Source organism: Callorhinus ursinus, unplaced genomic scaffold, assembly GCF_003265705.2.
Source record: "Callorhinus ursinus isolate GAN/ISIS: 27379988/994484 unplaced genomic scaffold, GSC_fseal_2.0 scaffold13, whole genome shotgun sequence".
Classification (NCBI taxonomy): Eukaryota; Metazoa; Chordata; class Mammalia; order Carnivora; family Otariidae; genus Callorhinus; species Callorhinus ursinus.
Window position 1 is genome coordinate 49,034,083 of NW_027397075.1, and position 27,098 is coordinate 49,061,180.

The 27,098-nt window shown below is 42.8% G+C and overlaps 1 protein-coding gene across 4 annotated transcripts in view; it reads right to left on the bottom strand.

The window, feature by feature from the left end:
• HHAT (hedgehog acyltransferase) overlaps nt 1–25,917 on the bottom strand; it is a 330,834-nt gene extending 304,917 nt beyond the window's left edge. For all 4 annotated transcript variants that reach the window (XM_025877897.2, XM_025877896.2, XM_073900235.1 and 1 more), the window contains exons 1-3: nt 25,758–25,917; nt 15,005–15,092; nt 12,386–12,519 (exon numbers count right to left, since the gene is read on the bottom strand). In XM_025877897.2, the coding sequence (XP_025733682.1) occupies nt 12,386–12,519; nt 15,005–15,072 (202 nt within the window). In that variant the 5' untranslated portion in view covers nt 15,073–15,092; nt 25,758–25,917. The remainder of the gene's footprint in view (nt 1–12,385; nt 12,520–15,004; nt 15,093–25,757) is intronic.
• Between the last annotated feature and the right edge of the window lie 1,181 nt (nt 25,918–27,098).

Below are 27,098 nucleotides of genomic sequence, written 5' to 3' on the forward strand. Positions count from 1 at the left end.
CACACACACACACACACACACACACACACACACACACACACACACACTAGAGAAGCCTCAATCTCCAACCACGGGCAACACTGCCCCTGGGAACAACAGCAAAGGGCGGGGTGGGAGCACTGGCCCAGGGTGCCACATGGCCCAGCTCCGGGACACATTCCCACCACATCCCACAGGGTGCAGGGGGCGCTGTGGAGGTGTGTCACTGCAGCAGGGCTCTGGTTCTTCCTGTTACAGCTGCACACACATCACGTTGTGTGTACGTGAATTGTGCACAGACTCAAGTCCCAGGGAAGAGCCCACAAACAAAGGGCAAACAACTGCAATCCAACAAAGATGTTAACAGGAACCTCCTAAAATTCATTAACACAAAGAAGGTGGGAAAACCTCTCTGCCTCTTGCCTCTTCTGTTTTGGCTTCACTTACATACAAAGAGTAACCTCCACAAACATCAGAATTGTGCAGAACTGAAACAAAGCAAAAACTTTGTGTTTGTTTTTTGCTTTTTTAAAAGGGTACAGAGGCAGTGAAATTTACATGTGAAAGCACCCGACTTCCTGAAACTAGAACGCAGCTCCCTCTAGTGGGAAAAAGGAATCTGCGCAGGTAGGAGAAAAATGAAATCCTGTCTGGTGATGCCCAACGGAAATACTGAGACACAATTTTTAAAAGTAAAAAAAGATGAAATTTTAGTATATCTTATTTATCTCAACATGGAATCAGTATTAAACAATTACGAATGAGTCATTCTACATCCCTTTTTTTTTTTTTTTAAGATTTTATTTGACAGAGAGAGAGAAAGCACAGCAGGGGGAGTGGCAGGCAGAGGGAGAGGGAGAAGCGGGCTCCGGGACTCCATCCCAGGACCCGGGGATCATGACCTGAGCTGAAGGCAGTCGCTTAACCAACTGAGCCACTCAGGTGCCCTACATCCCTTTTTCTTACTAATTCTTCAAAATCCAATACACATGTTATCCTTACAGCACATTTCAATTTGAAGTGGCCCCATTTTAAGTGCTGGTACAGCTAATGGCTACAGTACTGGACAGCACAGCTCTAAACCAAAAATCCTCTCTCAGGTTTGGAGAATTTCTACAATTCACCCTTGTCTGCTTCCTTGACACAAATACTATACAACATACATTTGCAACCTCTTTGGAATCCACCGTCTTCAAGCAGTCTTAAGTTAGCTGAAAATGCATGGCTACAGAATTTGGTTGATAGAGGAGAAAGGCCGGCTATAGAATTTGGTTGATAGAGGAGAAAGGCCATTGAGAAGCTGTAGTGGGAAATCTTTCCCTAAAGAGCTTCGGCCCTCAGAATTTCTCTGATGAGACCCTTCAGCTAGAGATCCTATATCCTCACTCAGGGCAAGAGTTTTCATCCTACCTCACATACACTCAAACAAAAGGACCCTGCAAACGGAGAGAAGCCTTCTCTGCCTGAGCAATTTTCTCCACACCACACAGGCCTGACTCTCAGGCAGAACCAGCTCTTTCTTCGAGGTGCCCTGGTTCTATTTCCCAAAATTCAGCGCTCCACAAAACTGCCTCAGAGCATAGAAATGAAGCAATTTCTGTTGATGAACCCTCATGACTAAATCAGCTGTTGACTCTCCCCACTCCAACCACCACCCAACAAGAGGATACATCAAAGACCCATTCTACCTACTGAGGGAGAGGATTTGCGTTTTAATCGATGCCAATGAGCTGCGGTGGTAAACCATTTACTTAAAAGTGCTAACTAACCTCCCCCTTTCACCCTCAACATTCTGATAGAACATCATTTCTGGGGTGGGGTGGGGGGTAATTAGAAGGCAATAATCAGGAAGAGGAGGAGACACACACACACCCTCGTCTGACACAAGCCACTGCCGAGGACCAGCACACCCAATCATGGCTTCACATGTCCTGCTGTTTCCATGCATTTGAAAAATTCCAATCAGCTCCTACTGATTCTTTCTTTCTCTAGGAAGCCGCTGGGTACAGCAGATTGTGGCAGTAAATGAGTAGAGAAAGGGAGCAGAAAAGATGGGCTTCTCCAGAGAAAAGAATTTGACGATAACCAACTCTCAAAAATTCATATAAAATGTCATATAGAGGGATGAGAAAGTGCTGTTTTCCCATGACAACTCTTGAGAACTGGGGTCCCCCTCCTTCCCTGTCCCAAACCCCATTCAGGGAATGAAAAGTTGATGTAGAAATAGCCCAAGCAAAAGCAAATCATATATGTAAATAGGATACAAAGCAACATACAATATAAATGGCCTCCAAATCTCCCAAATAAGGCTGCTCATCTGTTACCTGAAAGAATTCTGGGGTCTATCAAGGCAAGCCACCAGGCACACAATTTGCATGGGAATCCTTGGGGCTCCCGAGAGAGGTTCAAGTGCCCCAGACTGAGATGCAAACACTCCAGCAGAGAGGAAGCCGTAAGCTCTGGGCATGTTCCTTTGTGTCTGACAGATGGCAGGGAGCACTGGCTAGAGGAGTGAGGAGCTGTGGAGTCTAACACAAAAGGTTGCCTTCACATGCCCTCCAGCTCAGGCCCTGTCCCAAGTCACTGTGACAAGTTTACTACAGGTGTTAAGAAAGTCGACTCTGGCTGGGGGCGCCTGGGTGGCTCAGTCGTTAAGTGTCTGCCTTCAGCTCTGGTCATGATCCCGAGGTCCTGGAATTAAGCCCCACATCGGGCTCCCCGCTCAGCAGGAGGCCTGCTTCTCCCTCTACCCCACTCCCTCGTGCACTCTCTCTCTCTGGTTCTCTCTCTCAAATAAGTAAAATCTTAAAAAAAAAAAAAAAAATCGACTCTCTGGAAGCCAACACTCCCCTCCCTTGAGGGCCAGTGTCCACATAGGAGGAGAAGGCCCGTGCGAGCCTGAGAGGAAGGGGTAGGCCAGCAAGCTTGGATTCCCAGTAGGAAAGGAGGAGCTCTAACGTTTCCCACCACCCTGGCCACAGGTGACAGAGGAAACAGGGTGAACCGTAACATGAAGCCCGACACACACTATCGATGCTGGCCATCAAGACACACTGCCCAGTGCCTGGCTCCCACAGGGGCTACGCACTTGGGTCCTTTCACAAAAGACCTGTTAACTGAAGGACCCCTGGTGGCCCCTCCCATGGTTCCAAGGCCACCTGTTCAAAGACAGGACCAGGGGTAGCCCCCATTACCCACCCCCAAGGCCACCCACCCCGCACTGGGCCCCACAGAGTTGCAGCTGGCTGGCAACCAAATTCCTCTGGTCACAAAAGCAAGTGGGGAAAATTACCTCCTGATTACAAAGCCCGCCCCTCATGAGAGGTTAGTGTGTTAGGAACACAAAGTAGAATCTGTAAATGTGCTGCTATCTCCTTTCCTTATAAACTGAGACTAGTGATGTGATAAGAACAGGTGAGTTTAGGAATAAACAGAAGGTAGAAGGTGAAAATGTTCAACTATAATTGTATTCCACTTTCAGAACACCTACTACATAAACAAAGAAATTGGACATGGCAATTCAAATGAATCATTTGTTCATACTTGCTTAAATATATGCTTCCTGGTGCTACAGAGTTTATTTAGAGAAACATTAACCTTTGGGGCGCCTGGGTGGCTCAGTCGTTAAGCGTCTGCCTTCGGCTCAGGTCATGGTCCCAGGGTCCTGGGATGGAGCCCCGCATCGGGCTCCTGCTCCGCAGGAAGCCTGCTTCTCCCTCTCCCACTCCCCCTGCTTGTGTTCCCTCTCTCGCTGTGTCTCTCTCTGTCAGATAAATAAAATCTTTAAAAAAATAAAAAAAAAGAAACAGTAACCTTTGCTCACTCAAGTTTTTAAAAATGAAAATAAAGTGTGTGAAATGGAAATGCAAATTTATGGAAAATACCACTCTGTTTATAAAAATGTCCCTAATATGCAACTTCTCAGGAAGAGAGCCACACCATAAAACTTGAACCTGGGCTCTGGAAAGCCGAAAGGATCTAGGGTGGCCTACAGTTCAACAGAGAGTAATTGTCACAGAAAAAATAAAAATGGTAGAATTTATAAATAAACCCAAGAGATTGTTTTTTGAAAAAGAGAACAGATCCACTAAGTAGACAAAACCTTTGCTAAATTCCGTAAAACAGAAAAAATGAGACGTGTGTTTCAAAACATTATGCGATCTACAACTGGATGTTAATACATTTGAAAATTTCAATGAAAAGGAAAAATATAGGGGTGCCTGGCTGGCTCAGATGGTGGAGCATGCAATCTTGATCTCAGGGTTTTGAATTCGAGCCCCACGTTGGGTGTGAGTTCAAGCCCCATGTTGGGTGTAGAGATTATGTAAAAATAAAATCTAAAACAAAAAAAGAAAAATATAAATTACTCAAACTGACTTAAGAAAACCTAAATATAACCTGAAATAACTGAAAGATACTGAAGTTTTCAGTGAATCTATTTCCAAAGAGTCCATGCCTAGACAAACTTACAAGTGAATATCAAATTTTGATGCTGACGTCTCGTACACTATTTAAATAGTTCCAAGCATGCACAATGAAAAACTTCCCCATTTTATAAAGTTAACAGAATGCTGATATTAAAATCTGATGAAACAAAAAATAAAACCACACCAACGAATCTCACTTAGAAATTAATAATTAAAAAAAACAAATTTGGAAAGAAGCAGTGTATTTAAATATACCATAGTCATAGGTTTCTTGTAGGAATCCATATAAGCCATACTGGAAAATGTATAACTTTAAAATATGTCAACAGCTTGAAAGGGAAAAAACTATGCAATCATCTGAATAGATGCTTTAAAAATGAATTCAACATTTACTGCTGATTTTTTTTTTGTTGTTAAAGATTTTATTTATTTATTTATTTGACAGAGACACAGCTAGAGAGGGAACACAAGCAGGGGGAGTGGGAGAGGGAGAAGCAGGCTCCTGGCTGAGCAGGGAGCCTGATGTGGGGTTCGATCCCAGGACCCTGGGATCAGGGCCAGAGCCAAAGGCAGACGCTTAACGACTGAGCCACCCAGGCGCCCCCACTGCTGATTATAAAAAATTTAGTTAAAGGGAGCTAGCCAGATTCCTTAGCACAATTTAAAAAAGAAAAGTTTATTCAATTTTTCAGTAATGCTAAAAACAATATAGGGATTTCCATTAAAATTAGAATTAAAATAAAAATAGCATTCTTTCCCAACTACTATATTGTTCTAAAAGTCCCAGCTAATCAATCATAGATGAAGCAAGACCATTAGCATGATCTGCAGATGATGTTATCTAAACACAAAAATTAGGAAAATCAAAAATAAGTTAATGGAACATTAAGAGAATTCAATAAATAGTTGGAATTTAACATACATAAACCAGAATATATACCTTTAGACCAGAAATAATCAGCTACAAATTATAGGAAATATAATTGGAAAATTTCCCAATCATAAAAGGAAAAAGAAAAAAAGGACTCAATCTGAGGAATTTTAGCAGGACCTGTTATGAAAAAGATCAGCAACCTTTACTAAGGGAAATAACAGAAGACCCTGAATGAATAAAGAAAAAATACCACATCTGTGGGTGGAAAAATACAATATTATAAGAATATTAATTATTTACAAATTAATTTCCTGCAATTCTAATTAAAACCCTAATGAGATTTTTTTAGAACAGTTTCAAATATGTATATGGAAGAATAAACCAGTGAGAATAGCTAAGTGTGGAAATGAAGAACGATGAGCAGTAACTTATTCCACCAGATACTCAAATATTTTATAAAGCATTTTTTAATTAAAACAGTACAGTAATGATGTATAAATTGATTGAGAAATCAATGAAACAGAAAAGACAGCTCCCCACCCAAAACAGTCTGGTGTCTATATAAGCATTTAGCAATGAGAGGAGCACCTGGGTGGCTCAGTTGGTTAAGCGGCTGACTCTTGGTTTTGGCTCAGGTCTTGATCTCCCAGTCGTGGGATCGAGCCCCACCTTGGGCTCTGTGCTGCACGGAGTCTGTTTCAGATTCTCTTCCCCTCTGCCCCTTTCCCCACTCACACACATGCACATGTGTGTCCATTCTCTGTCACTAATAAAATCTTCTAAAAAAAGAATGTAGCAAATCAAGATTGCATCATAATTCAATATGAAAAGAAATAGTTAATCATGCTTGGTTATCGATTTGGGAAAAAATAATTTAAGTTTTCACTTCAATCATACACCAAATACATGTGAGATGGGCTAAAGAAGAAAGGCTCAACTTGCTGAAACACAAGAGGGACACTCTCCAAAAGAAGAAGTATTATTGGCACAACCTTCCTGGAGAACAGTCTGGGGAAGTCTATCAAGAACCTTAAAAATATTCATGTAGTTTGACTCTGCAATGCCTCTTCTGGAAATCCTTCTGAGAAAAGCTATCAGGTATGATACAACAATATAAATAGATTCCTTACAAAATAAGTGAGCTACACATTCAACTCATACAGTTGGAATGAAAAGAACAGAGCAAATCCAAAGGAACAATAAGAAATAATAAGAGCAGAAATCAGTGAATTGGAGAACAAAAGGAAACAACTGAGAAACCGAACAAAGCCAAATCTGGAAAGATTCCTATGCTCTCTGGCACAATTGATCAAAGCAGAAAAAGAGGGAGGAAGGGAGGGAGGGAAGGAGGGAAGAAGATGTAAAACAAAATACACAGTAAGAGAGGAAAGCAAAACGACAGAAACAAAAAAATTTTAAATATGAGTATTATGAACCACACTATACTAATCAAATTGAAAACCTACATAAGTGCATAGATCCCTAGAAAGCTACAAAATGTCAAAATAGGTACAAGAAGAAATAAGCCTGAATATAAACCAATAAATAAATTGAAGCAGTAGTCTAAGACTTCCCTTCCCAGCTGCTTTCCCAGGTGACTGCCAATCACTCAGGTTTTTACTGATGACAATTCGACTCTTTTCATTTCAAGAACTGCATCAAACTGATAAGAACACTACAATATATGGGTCTCTTTTAGGTGGGAGCATTAACTCTTTCAAGGTCACTGCACGGCAGATCTCATCTTTCCTCATGTTAAGTGTACGTAGAGGGACATAAAAGTGTTTCTACATCTACTGAACCACAAGGGCATACACTTGACGCAGTAGGTCTGGATTAGCCACAGTGCTGCAGAGCTCGAGGGGAGAAGTCACCAAGCACAGCAGATCCCCACCACCCCAACCCAAGTATTTCCACGTGACTTAGAGATGCTCTACACCTGGTAGAGTTGGGAGGAAGAAGGGCTGTTCTGTTCAGTCCCTGTTGTGAATTTACCAAAAGATTCCATTTGAGAAGGCCGTTAGAATCAATCTGCTGTCCCTAATGGCCTGACAACCCTGCTTCCCCAGACAGAGTGCAGTGAACAGGCTGCCTGGTCCGCACCCAGAGAAAGCAGCCATGCAGATACCCACTGGTGGCATTTCACTTAGTGGGTAAGTTTTGAGCCTGTATTATGTTCTAGGCACTCTATTTGCTCCAGATACAAACATCCCAAAAAAGTTTACAGAAGAAACAGTTTTCCCGGTGACCTACTTCTATCATGCAGCTAAGGAGCACTTTTTGCCAAACTAGACAGTAAGACATGGAGCCAAGAAGACTTAACATTGCACCATTAAACATATTTTGGCAAGACAAGGGGATCCGGCTTCCATGAGCTGAACTGGCAAAAGTATTAGAGAAAGAAGACATTTCTTGGGAGTAACCTGAGAAACACTTTGGCACTGACATTTAAAGGAAAACAGAGGATAAAAGAAGCTTCAGGCTAGGGAGTGGTCACTAATAAGTCAAACAGCATGACAGCCTCTGAATCAGCTGAGGTGCAGAAAAGCTTCATACTATCCACAGAAGGATCCCATCCCAGCAGCCAGCAGGACACAGAAAGGAAACATTTTATTCCAATTTTTGATAAAATTTTATAGTAGAATAGACAAAAGGGCTTCCTCTTTTAAAGCGAGGTGCTTTAGGAATTAAATTATCAATAAATATGAGTGGCAGAACAGAACAAATATTGGGTCTCAAGTTGGACACCTCTGAGTTTAAACCCAGTTCCATTAGAACTTATTAAATGTGTGACCTTAGACAAGTTATATTTGTCAGCCTCTGTATCCTCATCTGGGTAAAAAACATACAACACCCATTGTAATAGACTCCTAAGATGATGGCCATAAATTCCATGCACATGCATGCTGCTCCAGCCATGAAGAGGTGTAGTCTTTACTCCCCTTGAATCTGGACTGGAGCTGTGATTTGCTTTTACCAATAAATGAGGCGGAAGTGAACTGCACAACTTCCCAGGCTGAGCTTCAAGAGATCTGTAGGTTCTGCTTTTGTGTACTTGCAATACTCCCTCTTGACCCCAGCTGTCCTGTTATAAGAAATATAAACCATGTGGAGAGCCATGCAGAGAGAACCTCTGCATGCTAGCTGACAGCCCCCCACTGAGGTCTTGGCTAGCCACATGAGTGAGCCACCAGACGACTGCAGCCCCACCTAACAACACACAGAGCGGAAGACCTGCCCTGCTGAGTCCCGTAGAGGTTTGTTAAAAACAAAGTCATGGACAGAGACTCACAAAAATGAGTTAGTGTAATCCATAACATCAACAAGCCAAAAAAGAAAAACCAATGGTCTTATCAATACAGGCACAAAAAGCATTCGACAAAATCCAACACCCATTTACAAATAACTCTCAGCAAACTAGAAATAGAAGGGAACTTCCTCAACTGGATTAAGAACACTTACAAAAAACCTACAGTGAACATCATACTTAATGGTCAGAAAGCTTTCCTGCTAAGACCAGGAGAAAAGGCAAAAGTGTCCCCTCTCACCACTCCTTTTCAATATCATAATGGAAGTCCTAGATAGTGCAATAAGAAAATGAAATAAAAGGTATACAAAATGGAGGGCACCTGGATGGCTCAGTCAGTTAGGCATCTGCCTTTGGCTCAGGTCATGATCCCAGGGGCCTGGGATTGAGCCCCACATAGGGCTCCCTGCTTAGCAGGGAGCCTACTTCTCCCTCTCCCTCTGCCATTCCCCCTGCTTGTGCTCTCTGGCTCTATCTGTCAAATAAATTAATAAAATCTTAAAAAAAAAAAAAGTATACTGAATGGAAAGGAAGAAATAAAATTGTCTTTGTATGCAGATAATACAAATAGCTATGTAGAAAATCCGAAGAATCTACAAAAAAACTGCTGGAACCAATAAGTGATCATAGCAAGGTTACAGGATACAGGATTTATATGCAAAAGTCAATTACTTTCCTATAGATCAGCAATGAACAAGTGAAATTTACAATTAAGAACACAATACCATTTATGTTAGCACCCCAAAAAGTGAAATACTTAGCTATAAATCTAACAAAATACATACAAGTTATATGTTAGGAGAACTAGAAAACTCTGATGAATAAAAAAAAAATCGAGATATTCCATGTTCATGGATAGGAAGACGACTCAATATTGTTAAGATGTCAGTTCTACTCAACTTCATGTATAGATTCAATGCAATCCAAATCAAAATCCCAGCAAGTCCCTTTTGGATACTGACGACATGATTCTAAAGTTTATATGGAGAGGCAAAAGATCCAGAATAGCCAACACAATATTGAAGGAGAAGAACAAAGTCAGAGTCATCCAATTTTAAGACTTACTATGAAGCCTCAGTATCCAAGAGCCTGTGGCATTGGTGAAAGAACAGACAAATAGAGGAATAGAAAGCCAAGTAAAAGACCCACATAAATTCAGTAAACTGACCTTTGACAAAGGAGCAAAGGTAATACAACACAGGAAAGATGGTCTTTCAAACAATGTTGGACCCAGACATCCACATTCAAAAAAGTAAATCTAGATGCAGATTTTACACACTTGATAAAAATTAACTGAAAATGGATATTATAGATCTAAATATAAAATGCAACACTACTGAACTCTTAGAAGATAACATAAGAGAAAATCTAGAAGCCCTTGGCTCTAGGAAGTACTTTTTAGATACCCAAGACACAACGTATGAAAGAAACAATTGGTAAACTGGACTTAACCAAAATTTAAAATATCTGCTCTGGGCGCCTGGGTGGCTCAGTTGGTTAAGCGACTGCCTTCGGCTCAGGTCATGATCCTGGAGTCCCGGGATCGAGTCCCACATCGGGCTCCCTGCTCAGCAGGGAGTCTGCTTCTCCCTCTGACCCTCCCCCCTCTCGTGCTCTCTATCTCTCATTCTCTCTCTCTCAAATAAATAAATAAAATCTTAAAAAAAAATAAAATAAAATAAAATAAAATAAAATAAAATATCTGCTCTGTAAAAGACACTGTCAAGAGAATAAGGTGACAAGCCACAAGCTGGAAGAAAATATTTGCAAAAATCATTATCCAAAATATACAAAGAACTATTAAAACTCAAGAATAAGAAAATAAACAATCCAATTAAAAAGTGGGCAAAAGACCTGAACACCTCACCAAAGAAGATTAGATATATATGGCAATGAGCATATGAAGATGCTCCATATCACATGTCATCTGGGAAATGCAAATTAAAACAATGAGATACCACTACACCCCTACTAGAATGGCGAAAATCTGGAATACTGACATCCATTTATGGAAAAGACTACTGATTGGCTGCTAATATCCATTCTTTCCTCCTCCATTTATGGAAAAGACTAGCTGCTAATTCTTTCCTCCTCTATAATAGAACCTTTGAATTTAGCTGGATAAATGGGACTTCCAACCAAAGATTACATTTACTTGCTCCCCTCACAGTTGATGTGGCTACAGGACTGAGTTCTAGCAAATGGTATGTCAATGGATATGATGTAAGCAACTTTCAAGTCATACTCAGAAAAGAAGAGGGCTTATCCTCCCCTTCCCTTCCCTTCCATCCTCCCTTCTGGGAGAAAAGTGAACATGACAGCTGGAGCTGAAGCAGCCACCTTACATCATGAGGTGAAGCCACATGACGAAGATGGCAGAGGGACATGGTAGAAGGAGCCAGGCTCTTTGATGCTGTCTGGACACCATATGAGCCTTGGAACAGTTATATTGGAGGCTGTGTTTCTGCTGCCAAGCCTGTCTTCAAAGTAATATACCATCTCGTAGGGCTGTTGTAAAGTTCGAACGAGACAAGGTACATGTAGTATCTAATATGGTGCCTGACACAGAGCAGGGTTGGCTCCCCCACATGGGAGCTCAGAGGCTCCAGCAGGGGAATACAACTACTTGGCCAGCCCGGACAAAAGAACATTCCTCATCTACTGTAGATGGTCTGTTTCTGCACCCAAGCCCATGGCTTTGAGTGGGACATATGTAGAATGGGAGAAAAATCAATCCTGGGGATGCATATCAAAATCAGCCCCAGTGATCCATAAGGAGGTAGGTGTGTTTAGAGCAGAGCACTCTCACCTGTGCTTCTCCAAATCCACATGTGCTTTACCATCTTAAGTGACTTTTCAGCATACTCTCCTGCCAGACTCCACACATAAATAATGAAATGTCTTTCACAGTCTTTCCCTGCTTTCTGATCTAAGCTCACCTCCTACCACTGTCCCCTCACATTCTATACTCCAGTCCCACCGAGTGGTTTGTAGCTGCCAGACCATGCTATGCTTCCTCACACCCCAAAGTTCTGTCCCTTTGCCTACAAACTCCTCTTTCCACAGATCCTCTGACATCTTCCCTACTTGGCGGGCTCCTGTTCTGTCTTACGACAAAATCGTCGTAAGTAATCATCATCCCCTCTAAGAAACTGTCCCTGATTACGGGAGAGACCATCATGGTCCCTCCTCATTTCTTTCTTCCGTTCTTCCATGACATGGGAAGTCTGAGTGGCGCACGGCCACCAAGCTAAAGATGATGTTTCTCAGCCTCCCAGGTGTGTCCATAAGTCCTGGCACTGGCCAACTGGGGGTGAGCAGAAGTGATAAGGGTAACTTGCTGAGCTCCCCTTAAAGGACAGGAGGATTCTCACCCCCCTTCCTATGGGCTGGAATGTGGATTTGGTGATGATTCTTCTTCAACAAGATTACAAAGCACTAAGACACAGCAGAACAAAAGGACAAAGGAGTCTAGGCCTCTAATACTGTGAGCTGCCTCCACATGTCTGAGAGCAATGATGATGGAAGAGAGATGGAAGAGGTTACTGCACATCACCTCCACAGCCTTCAATAGCCATTGAGTCAAACCCTCCTCTTACAGGATCCACTCCAAGATCCAGGATTGGGGTGGAAAATTGCACTGACTCAGATCATGGACTCAAAGTCCCACAGAGGGGAAAGCAAAGCAGGGGCCAAGTCATCCCCAGCCCATTAGATAATCTTCCTGAATCTTCTACCTCTGAGCACTTCTTTCCTCCTTCCTTTCTTGATAGAAGGTCAGGAAAGTTGGGGCCTTACCTCTGGAAGCTTTGTAAACTTCATAGAAAGAATATAAGTGGAAGCCTAGTGAAGCAAACAGGTAAAAAGACAGTTCCCATCGGGGCAGCATTGTTCCTTGTGACAAATCGTCCAGGCAGACACACTGAGAGTTTCTAGAAAGAGAAACAGAAATAAAGACAGTAAGCCATAGACATGACACTAGGAAACAGAGCATCGTATCAGTTCACTTGCTCTCTCAAGGACCCATCACTACTTCAGGCGATACAGATATGACACCAGTTATACTTCCTTCTGCCAGTGACCTTATGCATCCTGCATCCAAAATACACGCACACGTACAAACACGCACACGTACATGCACACGCCCTGCCTTCCTTGGGATGGGCAGGTCTTCCCTATGAGCTCCCACAGCCCCCCATCTGCCTCTCATCAGAGTGCACACCAGACAGTCATGTGCTCAATGCCGGACACGCCTGCCTCCCCCTGTGGGGTGGGCCTTTGGAGAGCAGGGACCATGATCTCTGAGTCCCCAGTACCCAACACAGGGTGTAGAATGTAGCGAGAGGGGACTAGTGTTCCATGAATAATAAATGGCTTTAAATCCTGAATAGAAGAAAAGTACAGATCATCTCCAAACCCGTTCTAAGCCAACAGCCTTAACCTCCTGGTTCTCCCCTTCAAATGTCATCCCATAGTTGTTTACATGAGTAGGTGAATGAAAACCGCCGTCTTCCATCTTACGTAAACTTCTTAAAGGGAAGTGATAACCTGACCCCCAGCAGCTGTGGCAGATCCCACAATATTTAGTCCCCCTTCTTACCCAGTAATGGAATTTTTATCTGAAGGCATGGATGCTAAGCTCAACTATATAGCGTAGCCAAGTGTGGGCATTTGAATAGCTCTGGCTGTAAGGCTGTGGCCATGCCCTTCCTGGTGGCCAGAGCTGGGACAGCCACCTCGGGCCAAGAGGTGAGAGCCATGTGGGAAAAGAAGATCGAGGAGCCTCCGTCCCTGACTCCATGTACCACCCCACCCCCAAAACTGCCCCAGACCATTTATATCTGGACTATTACATGAAAGAGAAATGCACTTCCAGGTTGTTTAAGCCTCTGCTATTCTCGATCTCTCTCTTACGCCAGCCATGTCTATAATCTAAGTATTACAGCAGGTGATAGGAAGTCCTAAAATTCTGCAAATTAAATAATCAACTCCCCAGTAACAAAGAGTTAAATGCTCTCAATGCTTTACTTAAGCCTCTCAAATATGTCTCACTGTGGATGCCAAATTCAAATAGGAGCAAATTTTAAGGCCCATGCAAGCACTTCTCAGATAGGACAGTAATGCCAAGAATCAGAATTCACACATCTCATTTTATTTTCACAACACCTAGTGAAGAAGGTGGAACGAGAGAGAGAGGCATTTTACAGAGGACAAATGTGAAGAATAAGGCCACACCGTCAGAAATAACTGAGCCAGTGCTCAAATCCAGGTCTTGGGACCACCGAGACTCCATGCCTCCCCTCAGCCAGAGCCAGCTCCATTAATGCCAGTTTACAAAGTTACTTGTCCCTACAGCCTGGCTCATAATCCACTACGCACAAACTCGTCTCTTCAAGCTAAGAGAGACAGAGCAGAAAAAGATGCAAACTTTGGCTTTCATAAAATAGGTCAGAAGTCAGTGGTCCTCCACCCAGAGTACCTACTGGTCATGACCTAAAAGTTGCTCAGGCAGTTTAGTCTCCGGCAACCTAAGGGATCCAGAGGCAGGCACTTAACGTTTTCAATCCCAAACACTCTCAAGCCCTTAACAACACCTTCTCAGGTCCCCCTGCTATTTTTCAGAACCATTTCTAGCTTTAAACATTTCTACTCACACTTTATTTTTAAATGCCTGGCATCTCCTAGAATACCTGAGAATTTCTTTGTGGAATTTTGTGGGAATAGCATAGTCTTCCCGTTAGTGGGAAGTTACCTTTAACCTCTGGGTTTTATGTGTCTCCTTTCAAAGGATGTTGGTATATTGGATGGCCTCCTCACCTCCATTTAGAATATGTGATTAGCAAAGTCCCCTAAAAATGCTACTGAAATGTGAACATAATCTTAAGAGATGAAATGAAAGTTATAGAAGCCCTGCTATTTAGAAGCTTTCCAGGGACATTCTCTTCTAGGACAATTCCTCTGCATTAATTAACTGTGGGAAACCAAAAAATTCAGTGTTAAAACGTTTCCCTTTCTGGTGCTCTTAGCTATATTGTGCCCGTTTTGCAGACACCTACACAAAGATACATACTAACCAGCAACAAAGCAGCAGAGCTGAATCTTCACATTTAAAATGTGGGGACTGGACCAAATAGCCTCCATCTGACAGCATGCTAGGAAAGCCTGCATCAAGCAGATGGGGGCAGGGGCGTGCGGGGGAGAGTCAGAGTGGGAGAGGGGAGGGCAGTTCTGCCATTTACTGGTAGAGGAACTTGAGTGGGTCACAACCTCGTAGATAGGTTTCCTCACAGGGTTGTTGAATTAAAATTTAATGTAAAATGCTTATCTAAGGCCTGGCACCAAGTAAGTGCCCCCAAAATATTAGCTATGATCTGTCCAACAGGTCCAGTTAGTGAATTTAATTCATCAGAAGCCTACCTCACCAAAGCTCTGGTTGTCTTCCTGATCTGATGAGATTTCACAGACTCTCCGCGTGGCATGGCCATCCCACCTGCTGCCAGGCTTCCTTCAGCAGAAGGGCATCCCCAGAGCTCTCACTCAGGTCTCACGTGTTGTCCACACCCCAACCCAACCCCAGGCCACCCCGAAAGCAAACAAACAGTTGCCCCCCCCCTTGGGGGTCACCTGGACAGCCTTCTGCCCAGCGTCTCTTCTTCACCACTTCTTTGCTTACCCCCAAGGGAATGATATGCATATTCCCACTTGTGTTGTTTCATCACTCACAGTCCCGGGAATGCCACCTCAAAACACCACCACCACAGACACTCACATGTCATCCTTAACAGATCTTTCTTCCCGGGGCGCCTGGGTGGCTCAGTTGGTTAAGCGACTGCCTTCGGCTCAGGTCATGATCCTGGAGTCCCGGGATCGAGTCCCACATCAGGCTTCCTGCTTAGCAGGGAGTCTGCTTCTCCCTCTGACCCTCTTCCCTCTCATGCTTTCTATCTCTCATTCTCTCTCTCTCTCAAATAAATAAAATCTTTAAAAAAAAAAAAAAAAAAAAAAACAGATCTTTCTTCCCTACGCCTCTCTTTTCAGCTCTTGCCCACCTATCTCAAGAAAATTCCTCTCCCCAGTGTTTTCTTCTGTATTCATTTCAGTGTGGCCTCAGAAAGCAAATCAGAGTAGGTATGTTTAAAGGATTCAATGACCCAACAGTATCAAAGAAAAGGCAAGTTGGACATTGGGGAATATAACTAGAACTTTTAAGTGTCCAAACCTATAAAGGTTCCTAAATACTCAGAAAATTCTCAAGTTTCTATTTCTCCTTCTCTAAACAAGCATGCTCTTCTTTAGGGATAGGCTATCATGATAAAAATCAAAGAGGTCCTTACTCAAATGTGTAAGTAATGCTTCTTTTCTGTTGTTCATGCACAGATCCCACCCTGCAATAGCATTATCAGCTTAGTGGGTATCTGCGAGACAGCCCAGAAGCTAATCACCATTTGTAAATTACTTCTACAGGAAAAGCCAATGGATAGCAGTACAGCCTGTGTTTAACTAAATGCCTACCTGATTAATCTATATAACTGAGGCTGTACCATTGATATGTGAGAGCTAAGAAGAGATGCCAGGATGTGTGATGGGAAAGGGATGGGTCTGAGAAGTCTGCCGCCTTAGTGGGAATACTGGCCAGGACTGTGAAGAAGTACAAATGTAGATAGTGGAGGGGGAGGGAGAGCAGGAGTCATGTGGCAGAGGGTCTTAAACATAAAGTGTTACAAGTTTGGATTTGATTCGCTGAAGAAACCTCAGGCTTATGAGCCAGTACATTTAACTATTTGAATGAAGCTTCAGGAAGTGTGGTAATCTAAAGGCAGGAAGGGCAGCAATTCGCGAGGAAGTAGAGAGAAAGTGCTAGATCCAAGCAACACAAAGAAAAATTAAGTCATACCTGACAGGAAACCAGTCCAGGAAGCAGTAGGATTGAAAAAGAAAACAATAACAGCAACTCCAAAGCTGTAAGATCACAGTATCTCAAAACTAAATGTTATTGACAAGAGAAGAATATTTGAGGTAAATGAAGACAGAGAGAAAGTACATTTAATATTAGGTGTTAGAAGGAAATCATAGCAGGTTCCTCTGAGATCAAAGGGAAAGAAGTCAGACTGGAGTAACAAGGAATTTTACCTACATATTGGGGTGTAAAAGCCCCTGAGGCTGGGTATTTCAAAAAAGTATTTATCTGGGGATTACAGAACTCAAGAGGCCCACAGAATAAAATCCTAGCTGTAAAATGGCAGCTAACAGAGTTTTTTCCATACTGAAGAAACATACATTTGCATTCACTTTGTAATTTAACACTCCACCTGCTTTCAAAGATATCATCTACTCTACTCACCAGGAGGGCTAACAGTTAGCTCTTTTTCAGGAATCAGAATCCTGCTCAGGGAAAGGCAGCGATCTGCCCAAGCACACAGAGAAGCCAGTGATGGAGCAAAAACCAGAACCCAACTTCCCAGCTCCCACTCTTTCACAGGCAGAAATCCTGTTCCTTGGCAGAGAGGCACAGTTCACTATGCCAAAGCCAAAAATGTGCATAAACATAACTTCTGTAATTTCCCCCAGCAATTTCCAATATCACTTCAAATGTATCTTTATTTTTGATGCATGCTACAAATGGATTCCAAACACTTCCATTTTAAATGTTTTCTACTGCTTGGTCTTGATATATCCAGTGTGAATGAGCTATAACCACACACCAACATGCACCAGAGGACTTTCAAAACAGCACTCAGCACTGAGCTAATAATCCTTAGGTACCAGCATCATCATTGTTACTTCTACCAATTAACGGTTGCTCAATGTCCTAAACTGAAATTTTCCTCTACTTAGTTTTCTTATACTTTAGTAACAGCTGTACTATAATAAGTGCTATTTATAGGCTACCTATGCTAAGCAAGCACTTTACAAGTATTATCTCATTTAATCTTCATAACAACTTTTTAAGGTTGGTACTTTTGGTACCCTCATTTAACACAAAAGAAAACCAAAGCCCAGAAAGGTCAAGAAACTTGCCCCAGATCACCCAGCTGGTAAGCAGCAGAGCTTAGCTTCAGATCCACCAAGTCTCATTCCAGAGCCTTCCCTTAGCCACCTCCCTATTCTTACGAGATTCATTTTTTTCAATGTCTATGATGAAATCAATCCATTAGGAAAGCTAGAAGGTTATACAAGCTACATACAAGCAAAAGAAAATTTTAAAGTTACGTGTAATTTAGATGCTCCCTAGGAAGAAAATTTGTAAATCAACTAGATGTAATCAAAACACACATGAACCATCTAACTCATACTTTCCTCTTTTTTTTTTTTAAAGATTTTATTTATTTATTTGAGAGAGAGAGAATGAGAGATAGACAGCACGAGAGGGAAGAGGGTCAGAGGGTGAAGCAGACTCCCTGCTGAGCAGGGAGCCCAATGTGGGACTCGATCCCAGGACTCCAGGATCATGACCTGAGCCGAAGGCAGTCGCTTAACCAACTGAGCCACCCAGGCGCCCTAACTCCTACTTTCCTTAAAAGATTGACTGAAGATGACAAACTAAATCAATTTACTCAGATATAAGAAGGGAAAGTCAGCAGTTACACAGAGATAAGGGCTGAGTAAAATTGAAATGATTCTAAATTTAGGAACAAACGAACACTCTGGAAATCACAAAGTAAGAAAAGCAAAAAGAGCACACGTACACTGAACTGACAATGGCTTTGAAGAGAAGCAAAGAGTAGGGCGATATTCTAGCACATTTGGAAAAATTAGGAGACTTGCTCCTTTCTAGGGTCCAATTTGATGAAACAAACTTATTTTGCAGAATACAAATTGGAGAACTCTCACGAGGAAACCCAAACCCCGACACACTGTGTCCTCTCACATCAGTTTTCTCCAAACCCTACTCAGGAGTCTTACAAAGAGTCTTCTTCTTTTACTATGTAATACTAACAAAAAACACTTCTCCAAACCCAGAAAGGCTTCACTAACACGGAGCGATGATTGGGTGGGTTGGAGGAGGTCCACTGGACTGGGCAGAACGTCTAATTACAGAATATTTTAAAATACATGCACTACTTCCAAACATGCACCAAAATACCATGTATCAGTTATGTCTCACTGCACCATAAACCACCCAACACATAGTGGCTTAAAACAACAAAGATCCATTTTCTTCGTGATTCTGTGGGATGGTGATGTGGGCCATTCTCCTGATCTTACCTGGCATCACTCTCGTAACTCAGTAACTGCACAGCACAACAGGGACTGGAGGGGCCGAGAGGACCTCACCCACACCTAGCAGTAGGTGCTAGCTTCTCCTCTAGGCAGGTCTGACCCTTCACAGCACGGTGGCTTCGGGGTTTCAAAAGAACAAAGACCGAAGGGGCAAGGTCTCTTAAGGACCAGGCTCCAGAATTCATGGAACATTTTTTTGGTCAAAAGACCAGTTCAGATCCAAGCAGGAAGAGAAGAGTGATTCCATCTCATTACGAGAGAGCACACAGCAAGGGCACCTTCAAAGGGGGCAGGGACACAGCCTACCACTCCAGTATGTGAGAGTCACTAATACATAAATTCTGGAAAGTTAGTGGGAAAACTGCAGTTCACAAGGGAGCTTTAGTACATAAAATGTCACAAAGGTTGATTATTTGTATATGAAAAAAATAGTTATGTCCCCCAGGCCAGAATTTCAAAATCAGTAAGGACCCTACTGTCATCTGATCTAATCTCTAGCCAGTTTGGGAATTTCTTTTACAATAACCTACCTGACCATTTCCAGTAACACCAAGAGGCAGAGAAACCTTTTCTAAGCAGTTCTGATTATTATCCTGTTGTTTCCTCAAACTGAGCCAAAAACTGCCCCCCTCTGTTTTTAAAAAACTTTCTGCCACTAGTCCAACTGTACCTCCCGGAACTAAAGGCATGGAGGCAGGGTAATGCAATTATTTAGAGATGGCTGTGGAGCCAAAGTTCGAATCCCAGCTTTGCTACTTCCTAGTTGTATGCCCTAAGTAGCATAACCTCTGTATGCCTCAATTTCCTTATGTATAAACAGGGATAACAGTCAGAGGGTTGCTATAAGGATCAGATGAACTTACAAAGTGATAGAACAGTGCCTGGGGCACAGTAAGTTCTAAAATGCTATTTTTTTTTTGTTTTTAATGTTATTGCTATTATACTAAAAAGACAATTATTCTCTCCAATAATACTCCTTCAAATATTTGAAGATAATTAATGCCATACACTCCATCCCAAGCCCTCTTCCAGGACAAACATCCATGATTCCTTCAACCATTTCTTCAGTGACCTAGTTCCTAGACCCTTTACCATTCAGTCAGTTGTCTCTTTATAGTAGAGGTATCTAGACCTGAACCTAAAACTCCAGACGTGGCAGAGAGTACGGCAAGACCGTCACTTCTATTCTTCCAGAAACTGTACTTTAAATAATGAAATCTAGATGCAGTTCTTCATTCAACAAGTATCAGTGAGCTCCTACTGAGACTGAGGGAACTGTGTTATTTGTGAAGACAAAATATAAAATCCCATCTGGGAAAGCCCTCAAATGTGTTAATCCCTGGAACCTATAAATATAGTTCCTTACAGAGCAAAGGGATTTTGCAGCTGTCATTAAGATGGGGACATTATTCCTGATTATCCACATAGGCCCAATACAATCACAAGGGTCCTTCTGGGAGGGTCCAAGAGAGAGAAGATGGGATAATGGAAGCAGAGATTAGCGTAGTGTGCTCTGAAGATGAAGGAAGAGACCACAAGCAAAGAACTTAAGGCAGCATCAAAAGGCAACAACAAAAAAGTCTGCCCTAGAGCCTCCAGGACTTCTGACTTCCAGAACTACATGATAATAAACTTGTGTTTTAAGCCACTAAGTTTGTAGTAATTTGTTTTTTTTTAAAGACTTTATTTACTTCTTTGAGAGGGAGAGAATGAGAGATAGAGAGCATGAGAGGGAAGAGGGTCAGCAGGAGAGGCAGACTCCTCGCCGAGCAGGGAGCCCAATGCGGGACTCGATCCCAGGACTCCAGGATCATGACCCGAGCTGAAGGCAGTCACCCAACCAACTGAGCCACCTAGGCGCCCCCTGTAGTAATTTGTTATAGAAACAATAAGAAACTAACATACCACACCTGCCTGGTGGGAGAAAAGTATCTAACTAAAAGGATTTACATAAAAAAAAAAAATCAGAATATTTTTAATCCAATTGTTATAAAACTTAAATTGTAAGAAAATTAAATCTAAAACAAAATTTTGTATTCAGTTAGCACCTTGGCATTTTTTGGCTTCCACCTCACACTGATAACAGTCTTAATATCAAACAAAGCTCTAGGTCTTTTTATACGAATTGCCATAAAGCCAGACTTCTGCTATTAGAGAGTGCCGGAAAGGAGTCACTCTTATAAGTCCCTAATTCACAGAAGCTACTGATGTGCTATTACACTGTCTCCCACAAAAATTCTCAACCTACTTTAAGCCTTTTTAATCACCAGGAATCATGCCAACCACATCTTACACTCCCCAGATCAGGGGCATCTGAATGAATCAAAGATTTTATAATATACTATTTTAAGTAAACCTTATACTAAAGTGTACTTAAATTTAAAAAAAAAATTAAGACTTTCAAAAAGCAGATTCACTCCAGTCATTGCCACTCAAATTAAAAATTAAGTGCCTCAAAAGTCCCCTAGCCTGATTTCTGTCATCTTATTCATTGTGCCTGTTTTTGAACTTCATATAAATGGAATCACATAGCACTTACTCTGTTGTGTCTACCTTTTTATTCCGCTCTATGCGAGGCTCAACCACATCGCACGTGAGACAATAAACTGTTCATTCTCATTACTAAAGAGTAGTCTATTGTATAAACTATGCAGTTATCCATTCTACTACTGATGAACTTATGGGCTGTTTCCAACTTCGGGCCATTTGAATAATAGTGTTCTGTACACTCACCGGCGTGAGTTTCAGTGCCCATATGCCTTTACTGTTGTGTTCATCCAAGAATGGAGTCATAGGAGAGATCTATGTCCAGCTTTAGTAAATAATAGTAAATGATACACCAAACAATTTCCAGAACAGCTGCATCAGCAATGTATGAGAGTTCGTTTGCCCATAACCCACACAGGACAGGTATCCCCCACTTTCTGAAAGGTCAGGTTATGCCACTTCACTTTTTACAAAAGACCTACATTCGTAGCTATTTTTGTTAACCAAAAGAAATGCGAAGATTTTCACTTTTACAAAAAAAAGGGGGGCGGGGCAAGAGGAGAAGATGGCACCCAACGTTTGTCTTGCAGCCAGTCCTTAAGGAGGCAGCACACACCCCAAGCAGGAGTGGCCCGGAGCTCCTTCCCGGGGAACTACACTGAGGATCCCAGCATCACGTCTCCAGGGGCCCTGAACGGTGTCTGTGAGCATCTGTGCTTAGTCTTCATTTATTCTCTGCATCTAGCAGCGAGATGTATCCTAAGATATTAGAAAAGCTTAAGAGGGGTTATTTTTGGGGTCTGGGAATGCTCAAAAATTTTCCATATCAATGAATGGTAATTGCTTCTTTGCTTCACACCATTTCTGCTTTTGAAAGATTTCACGGGAACACTGCTTTTGGAGAGCAGGGGAAGCCTGTATCTACTTAGCACTCACTCTGGTAACTATATAGTGGTAGCCCATTCTCATTTTAATTTGCATTTTCCTAATTATTAATGAGGTTAACCATCTTTTCATGTGTTTAAGAATTTGGATATCCTCTTTTAGGAAGTGACTTGCCCATTTTTCTATTGGGCTGTCCATTTTTTTAATGATTTGTGGAAGTTGTTTCTACATTGTGGTAGGATTTCTGTATGGATATATGCATTACAAATATCTTCACCCATTCTGTAGCTTGCTTCCCACTCTCCTTATGGAATCTTTAAATGAACAGAAGTTCTTACCAATCTTGTTCCTTTATAATTAGTTGCTTTTTGTGTCCTGTTCAATAAAATTTTGACTGTCCCTAGGTAATAAAGATATTTTACTTTGCTTTCTTCCAGAAGCTTTATTATTTCAGCTTTCACATTTAGGTGTGCGACATATCTTAATATTTGTATATGGGATGAGGTAGCTGATCAAGATTCATCTTGTCCACATGGAGATCCAGTTGGCCCAGCATCATTTCCTGAAAAGGCCGTAGTTTCTCCAGTGTACTACGGTGTCACTTTTGGCACAAACCACACATACATATGAGCCTGATTATGGATTCTCTACTGAGTTCCATGGTCTATCTAGCACTGGGCCAATACCATATTAGCATATTATGTATTGATCTAGTCATCCGAATTTGCTTTTTCTTAGATTATCTAGAATTTCCAAATAAATTTTAGAATTGGCTCATCAACTTGTATTTTTGAGAAGACATCTGCTGGGATTATGATTGGGATTGTACTAAATCTATAGTCTTATTTGCAGAGCAATGACATACCCTCCATTGTTTAAATCTTTAATTTCTGTCAATAATGTTTTAGCTTGCAAAAAGTTTTTATCATGAATTGGTGTTGAATTCTGTCAAAATATTTTTCTCTTTTATGTGTATGTGGTTAAATTACATTTGATTTTCTGATATTAGCCAAAGTTTCCCTCCCTAGAATAAGTCCAAATTGGTCATGGTTTAGTCTCCTTTTTATAGACTGTTAGACTTGATTTACCAATATATCATTGCTAAGACTTTCACATCTTTTTTGTGAGAATATGGCCTTTAATTTTCTTGTAATGTCCTCATCAAGCTTTAGTAACAAGATTATGCTGGCCTCATAAAAGCAGCCAGAGAGTGTTTCCTCTTTTTCAATTTTTAAATGGACTATTTCCCTTACGAAACCATGTAGGCTTAGAAATTTTGCTTTCGAAAGGACTTTAACTACAAATTTAATTTCTTTAATAGATACAGGACTATTCTGCTTTTCTAGTTCCTATGTCTTAGTTAAGGGGTTTTATTTTTTTTAAGTGTCCATTTCATCTGAATTTTCCAACATATTACCAAAATTGTTCACAATAACATTTTAAAATCTCTTAAATGTCTATGGGATATATAGTGATAACACCTTTTTCTTCTCAGGCACTGGTAATATACTCCATTAAGGTTCATTCCCACTCAAAAAAAAAAAAAGTTCTCCTGCACTATGTGACACACAGCCATTATCACAAAAATACTCTCCAGCAGAATTATCCACAGGAGCAGAGCAAGTAGAGTATATAAACAATCCAGCAATTCCCTCTCAACAGCTTTTATCACCAGAAATAACTGAACCTGAGTAAAAGGACTAACTGAAAGAGAAGGAAACAGGTATTTGTGATACTCTAGGGTGGCCAGCAAGCATTCAGAAGAAAACCAGAAGAAAAACAACCACTAAGTAGGGTTTGTAACCTAGGATACCCACCCCTCCACCCCCAAGGCATCCATAGGTAGAATTCAGGGGGCCATAAACCTATAAATTCCCTCATACAGCTTTATTTTCATGAACCTCTAAAACAAATGTAGAATTTATTATAAATATGGACAACAAACAGAACTAGAAGGAGCAATTCTGGCAACTTTGTCACCAATTGAAGTCAGATACTTTCCTTACACAGTGCAGCTGTTGCAAATATAGGGAAATATCATTTACGTGGGCATCGCTACTTTGAAATTATGAGTTATTTGATACAGCACTGAATTTTGTTACTTAATGCATTAATAAACACAAAATACTCTTACCACAAATTTGGGGGTTTGTTACACTATTCTGATAATTATGTTTCAATGTAATTTGTAACTATTTGTTTAATGCCTTTTAAAAATTGGCTTCCCCAGACTCCAAAGAGGTCCGTGTGTGTGTACACACACACACAAAATTAAAAACCCTACAAGGAATCAAGGATTTCACCCAAGAGAAGGAACTCCAGAAAAACAAGGAGCGCCTCCCCTTGGCCAGGCCCTGAGCTGCAAGCAGGAAACACTAATAAGGCCTAGGCTGTCTAGTTCCTGATGTTACCTACAGAGTTCCTACCAACATGTAGCCTCCCACAATGATGACTGCTCCCTCCAGAGACTCAGCCTTGACCCTAAGTTAGTCTAGCTAACCTGCTTCCCAAGGAGGGAGCAAAATAAATAGTAGATACAGCAAAGGCTTTGATCCAGAAAAGGGAGTGTAAAACTCAGCCCTGAAACTTACTAGTTTGTGCCTTTAGCATCTCCTCTCTTTTTTCTACTATGAAAGGGGATAACACCACCTACCCTCCCCCGTGATTGTAAGGTTTAGATATAATGGGTCCAAAGCACCTGACAAGCACATCATCCTTGTTAATATTAGTTGAATCCTTCAGGTCAGAACTGACTGACTGTCCTTATTCTATACTAATCACGGTTAGGACTGCCACAGAGAAAAAAGGGAGAAGAATTATAGGAAAGATGGAGCATGAAGAATGGAAGGAAAAAAACAAAACTGTACTTGTTCTTCAAATTCCAGTATAAGAACCATCACCTCCTCAGTGAAGCCTTCCCCTCCTGTTCCGACAGCACTTAATCACGTAAGCACTTGATAGCACCTATGTGCTTAGCTCTGAGAGTGAATGAATGAGGAATACCACACAGAAAGAGACAGAAACAGCGAGTCTCATCCCCATAAAATGCAAACCACCAAGGACGCCAACCCCTAGCAGGACTGCTCTGATCCAAAAGCCATGAACCAAGGAAGAAGCACACTTCTTAACAAACACCAAGGCCGGAGACCGGTGCCACCTGCAGGCTAAACTTTGAAGAAAAGAAGGCAACTGAGTCTGAAGAGTAGAAAGCAAAATAAATCTCTAACTTCGGGGGTCACTGGATCCGCAGCAGTAGGACTAGCAGTAGGACTGGCGCACTTCTGACACCGCCCAGGGTACCAGCGGAAACTGGGGACCAAGCCCGGGGAGAGGCCGCTGGCGGGGGCGTGCGCGGACTCGGCCGGGCCTGCGGTGGCCCGGCCACCTCGCCCGGAGCGCGGCCTGGCCCGGGGCGCACGGCCCCTGCCGCCTTTGTCTCCACCGCGGGACCGGGCGCCTCCTCTGCCCCGCCCCCCGGGCGCGCACGCAGGAACCGGGGTAGGAAACGGAAAAAGCATTTCTGGTTCTCAAGCGAGTACACCACGAAAGTCCGCACTTAACCTCCCCGGCTACCAACCTCCGGGCTGTCCCGGGCAGCGACCGCGGCGTTCACGCGCGCCACGAGTCCCCAACAACCCTCTCGGCACTTCCGAGTCCCGGCGGCGGCGGCTGCCGGCTTCCCGGGAAGCCGCCCTCTTCCCCGGGAGCGGCGGTTGGAGGACCAGCCCCGCGCGCGTGCTCGGAGCGCGCCCCCGCCGCCGCCGCGCCCGCGCGCCCCCGGCTCCAGGCGGCCGGGCTCGGAAGCGAGCGGCGCTCCGGGAGCGGGGCGGCGGGCCTCTCGGCGCCTGGGGTGTGGGGCTCCGGCGGGCTGGGGGCCACCCCCCGGCCTCCCTCGCTCGCCCGCGCCGGGGCTCCGGGTTTCTCCGCTGAACGGCGCGCGGGCCTCTCCCCCATCCGTTTGCTAGTTGCAGGCCCCGGGCTGGTCCAGCAGCACGTTCGGAGTGGAAGTCATCTGAAACTCCAGGTGGGCTCTAACTCCAGCCCAGTGGTCCCCACGGACGCTCTGGAGGCGAGAGGAGGTAGCCTGGTGGGGTGGAAGGAAAGCGGGCTTTGCGGCCGGGCTGCTTGACCGGCTTGCCGCGTGAACTTAGCCCCTGGGAGCCCCCCTGCCCTCCTCCGTCAAGCGGAAATAAGCTTGCCTGCTTTCCTCGAGAATTGAGAGTGCAGACCGAATGGGATGAACGTTATCACCTGTAAAGCAATTTACAGAGATTCTCACCACTGCAAAATGTATACCAGTGATTTCGAATGGGTTGTAAAAAGTGAAAGTGACTTCGGCTGAGCGCTGTTTTCAGAGGACGCCGAGCCTTCCAGAGTTCTACAGACCTACCTGAGCCAGGAAATCACCTGGGCTCTTGTTGAAACCAGAGGCATCTGGATCCCTCTTCAAACCAAAGTGATCAGACACCCCAGGGGAGGGGTGTCTCAGGTGGTTCTATGATCAGGTAAATGTGGATAACTCTGCCTTAGGCAGCAGGAAAACAGAGGCTTTAAATTTAATCTAGCCGTCACTGAAATAGTCCAGGAGATTATCTTTCTGATTGCAAATTTCTCTGAGAAATCAGAGCATAAACTCTCTGAAAAAGGAACGATCTTCTCTCTCAGCTCTCACCATCTCCACTCCCACCGCCTAGTACAGGATGGTGTTAATAAACGAGCGCCAAGTAGAAGTGCCAGATGTATCAAATAAAAATAGCCTGCCCAATTAAAATTGAATTTCAGATGGATAACCAATACTTTCATAGTATCGGTATGGCCCATGCAATATTTGGGATATACTTGTACTAAAAAAAGTATTAGTTGTTTATCTGAAATTCAAATTAATTGGGCATCCTGTATTTTTTTCTGGGAACCCTCA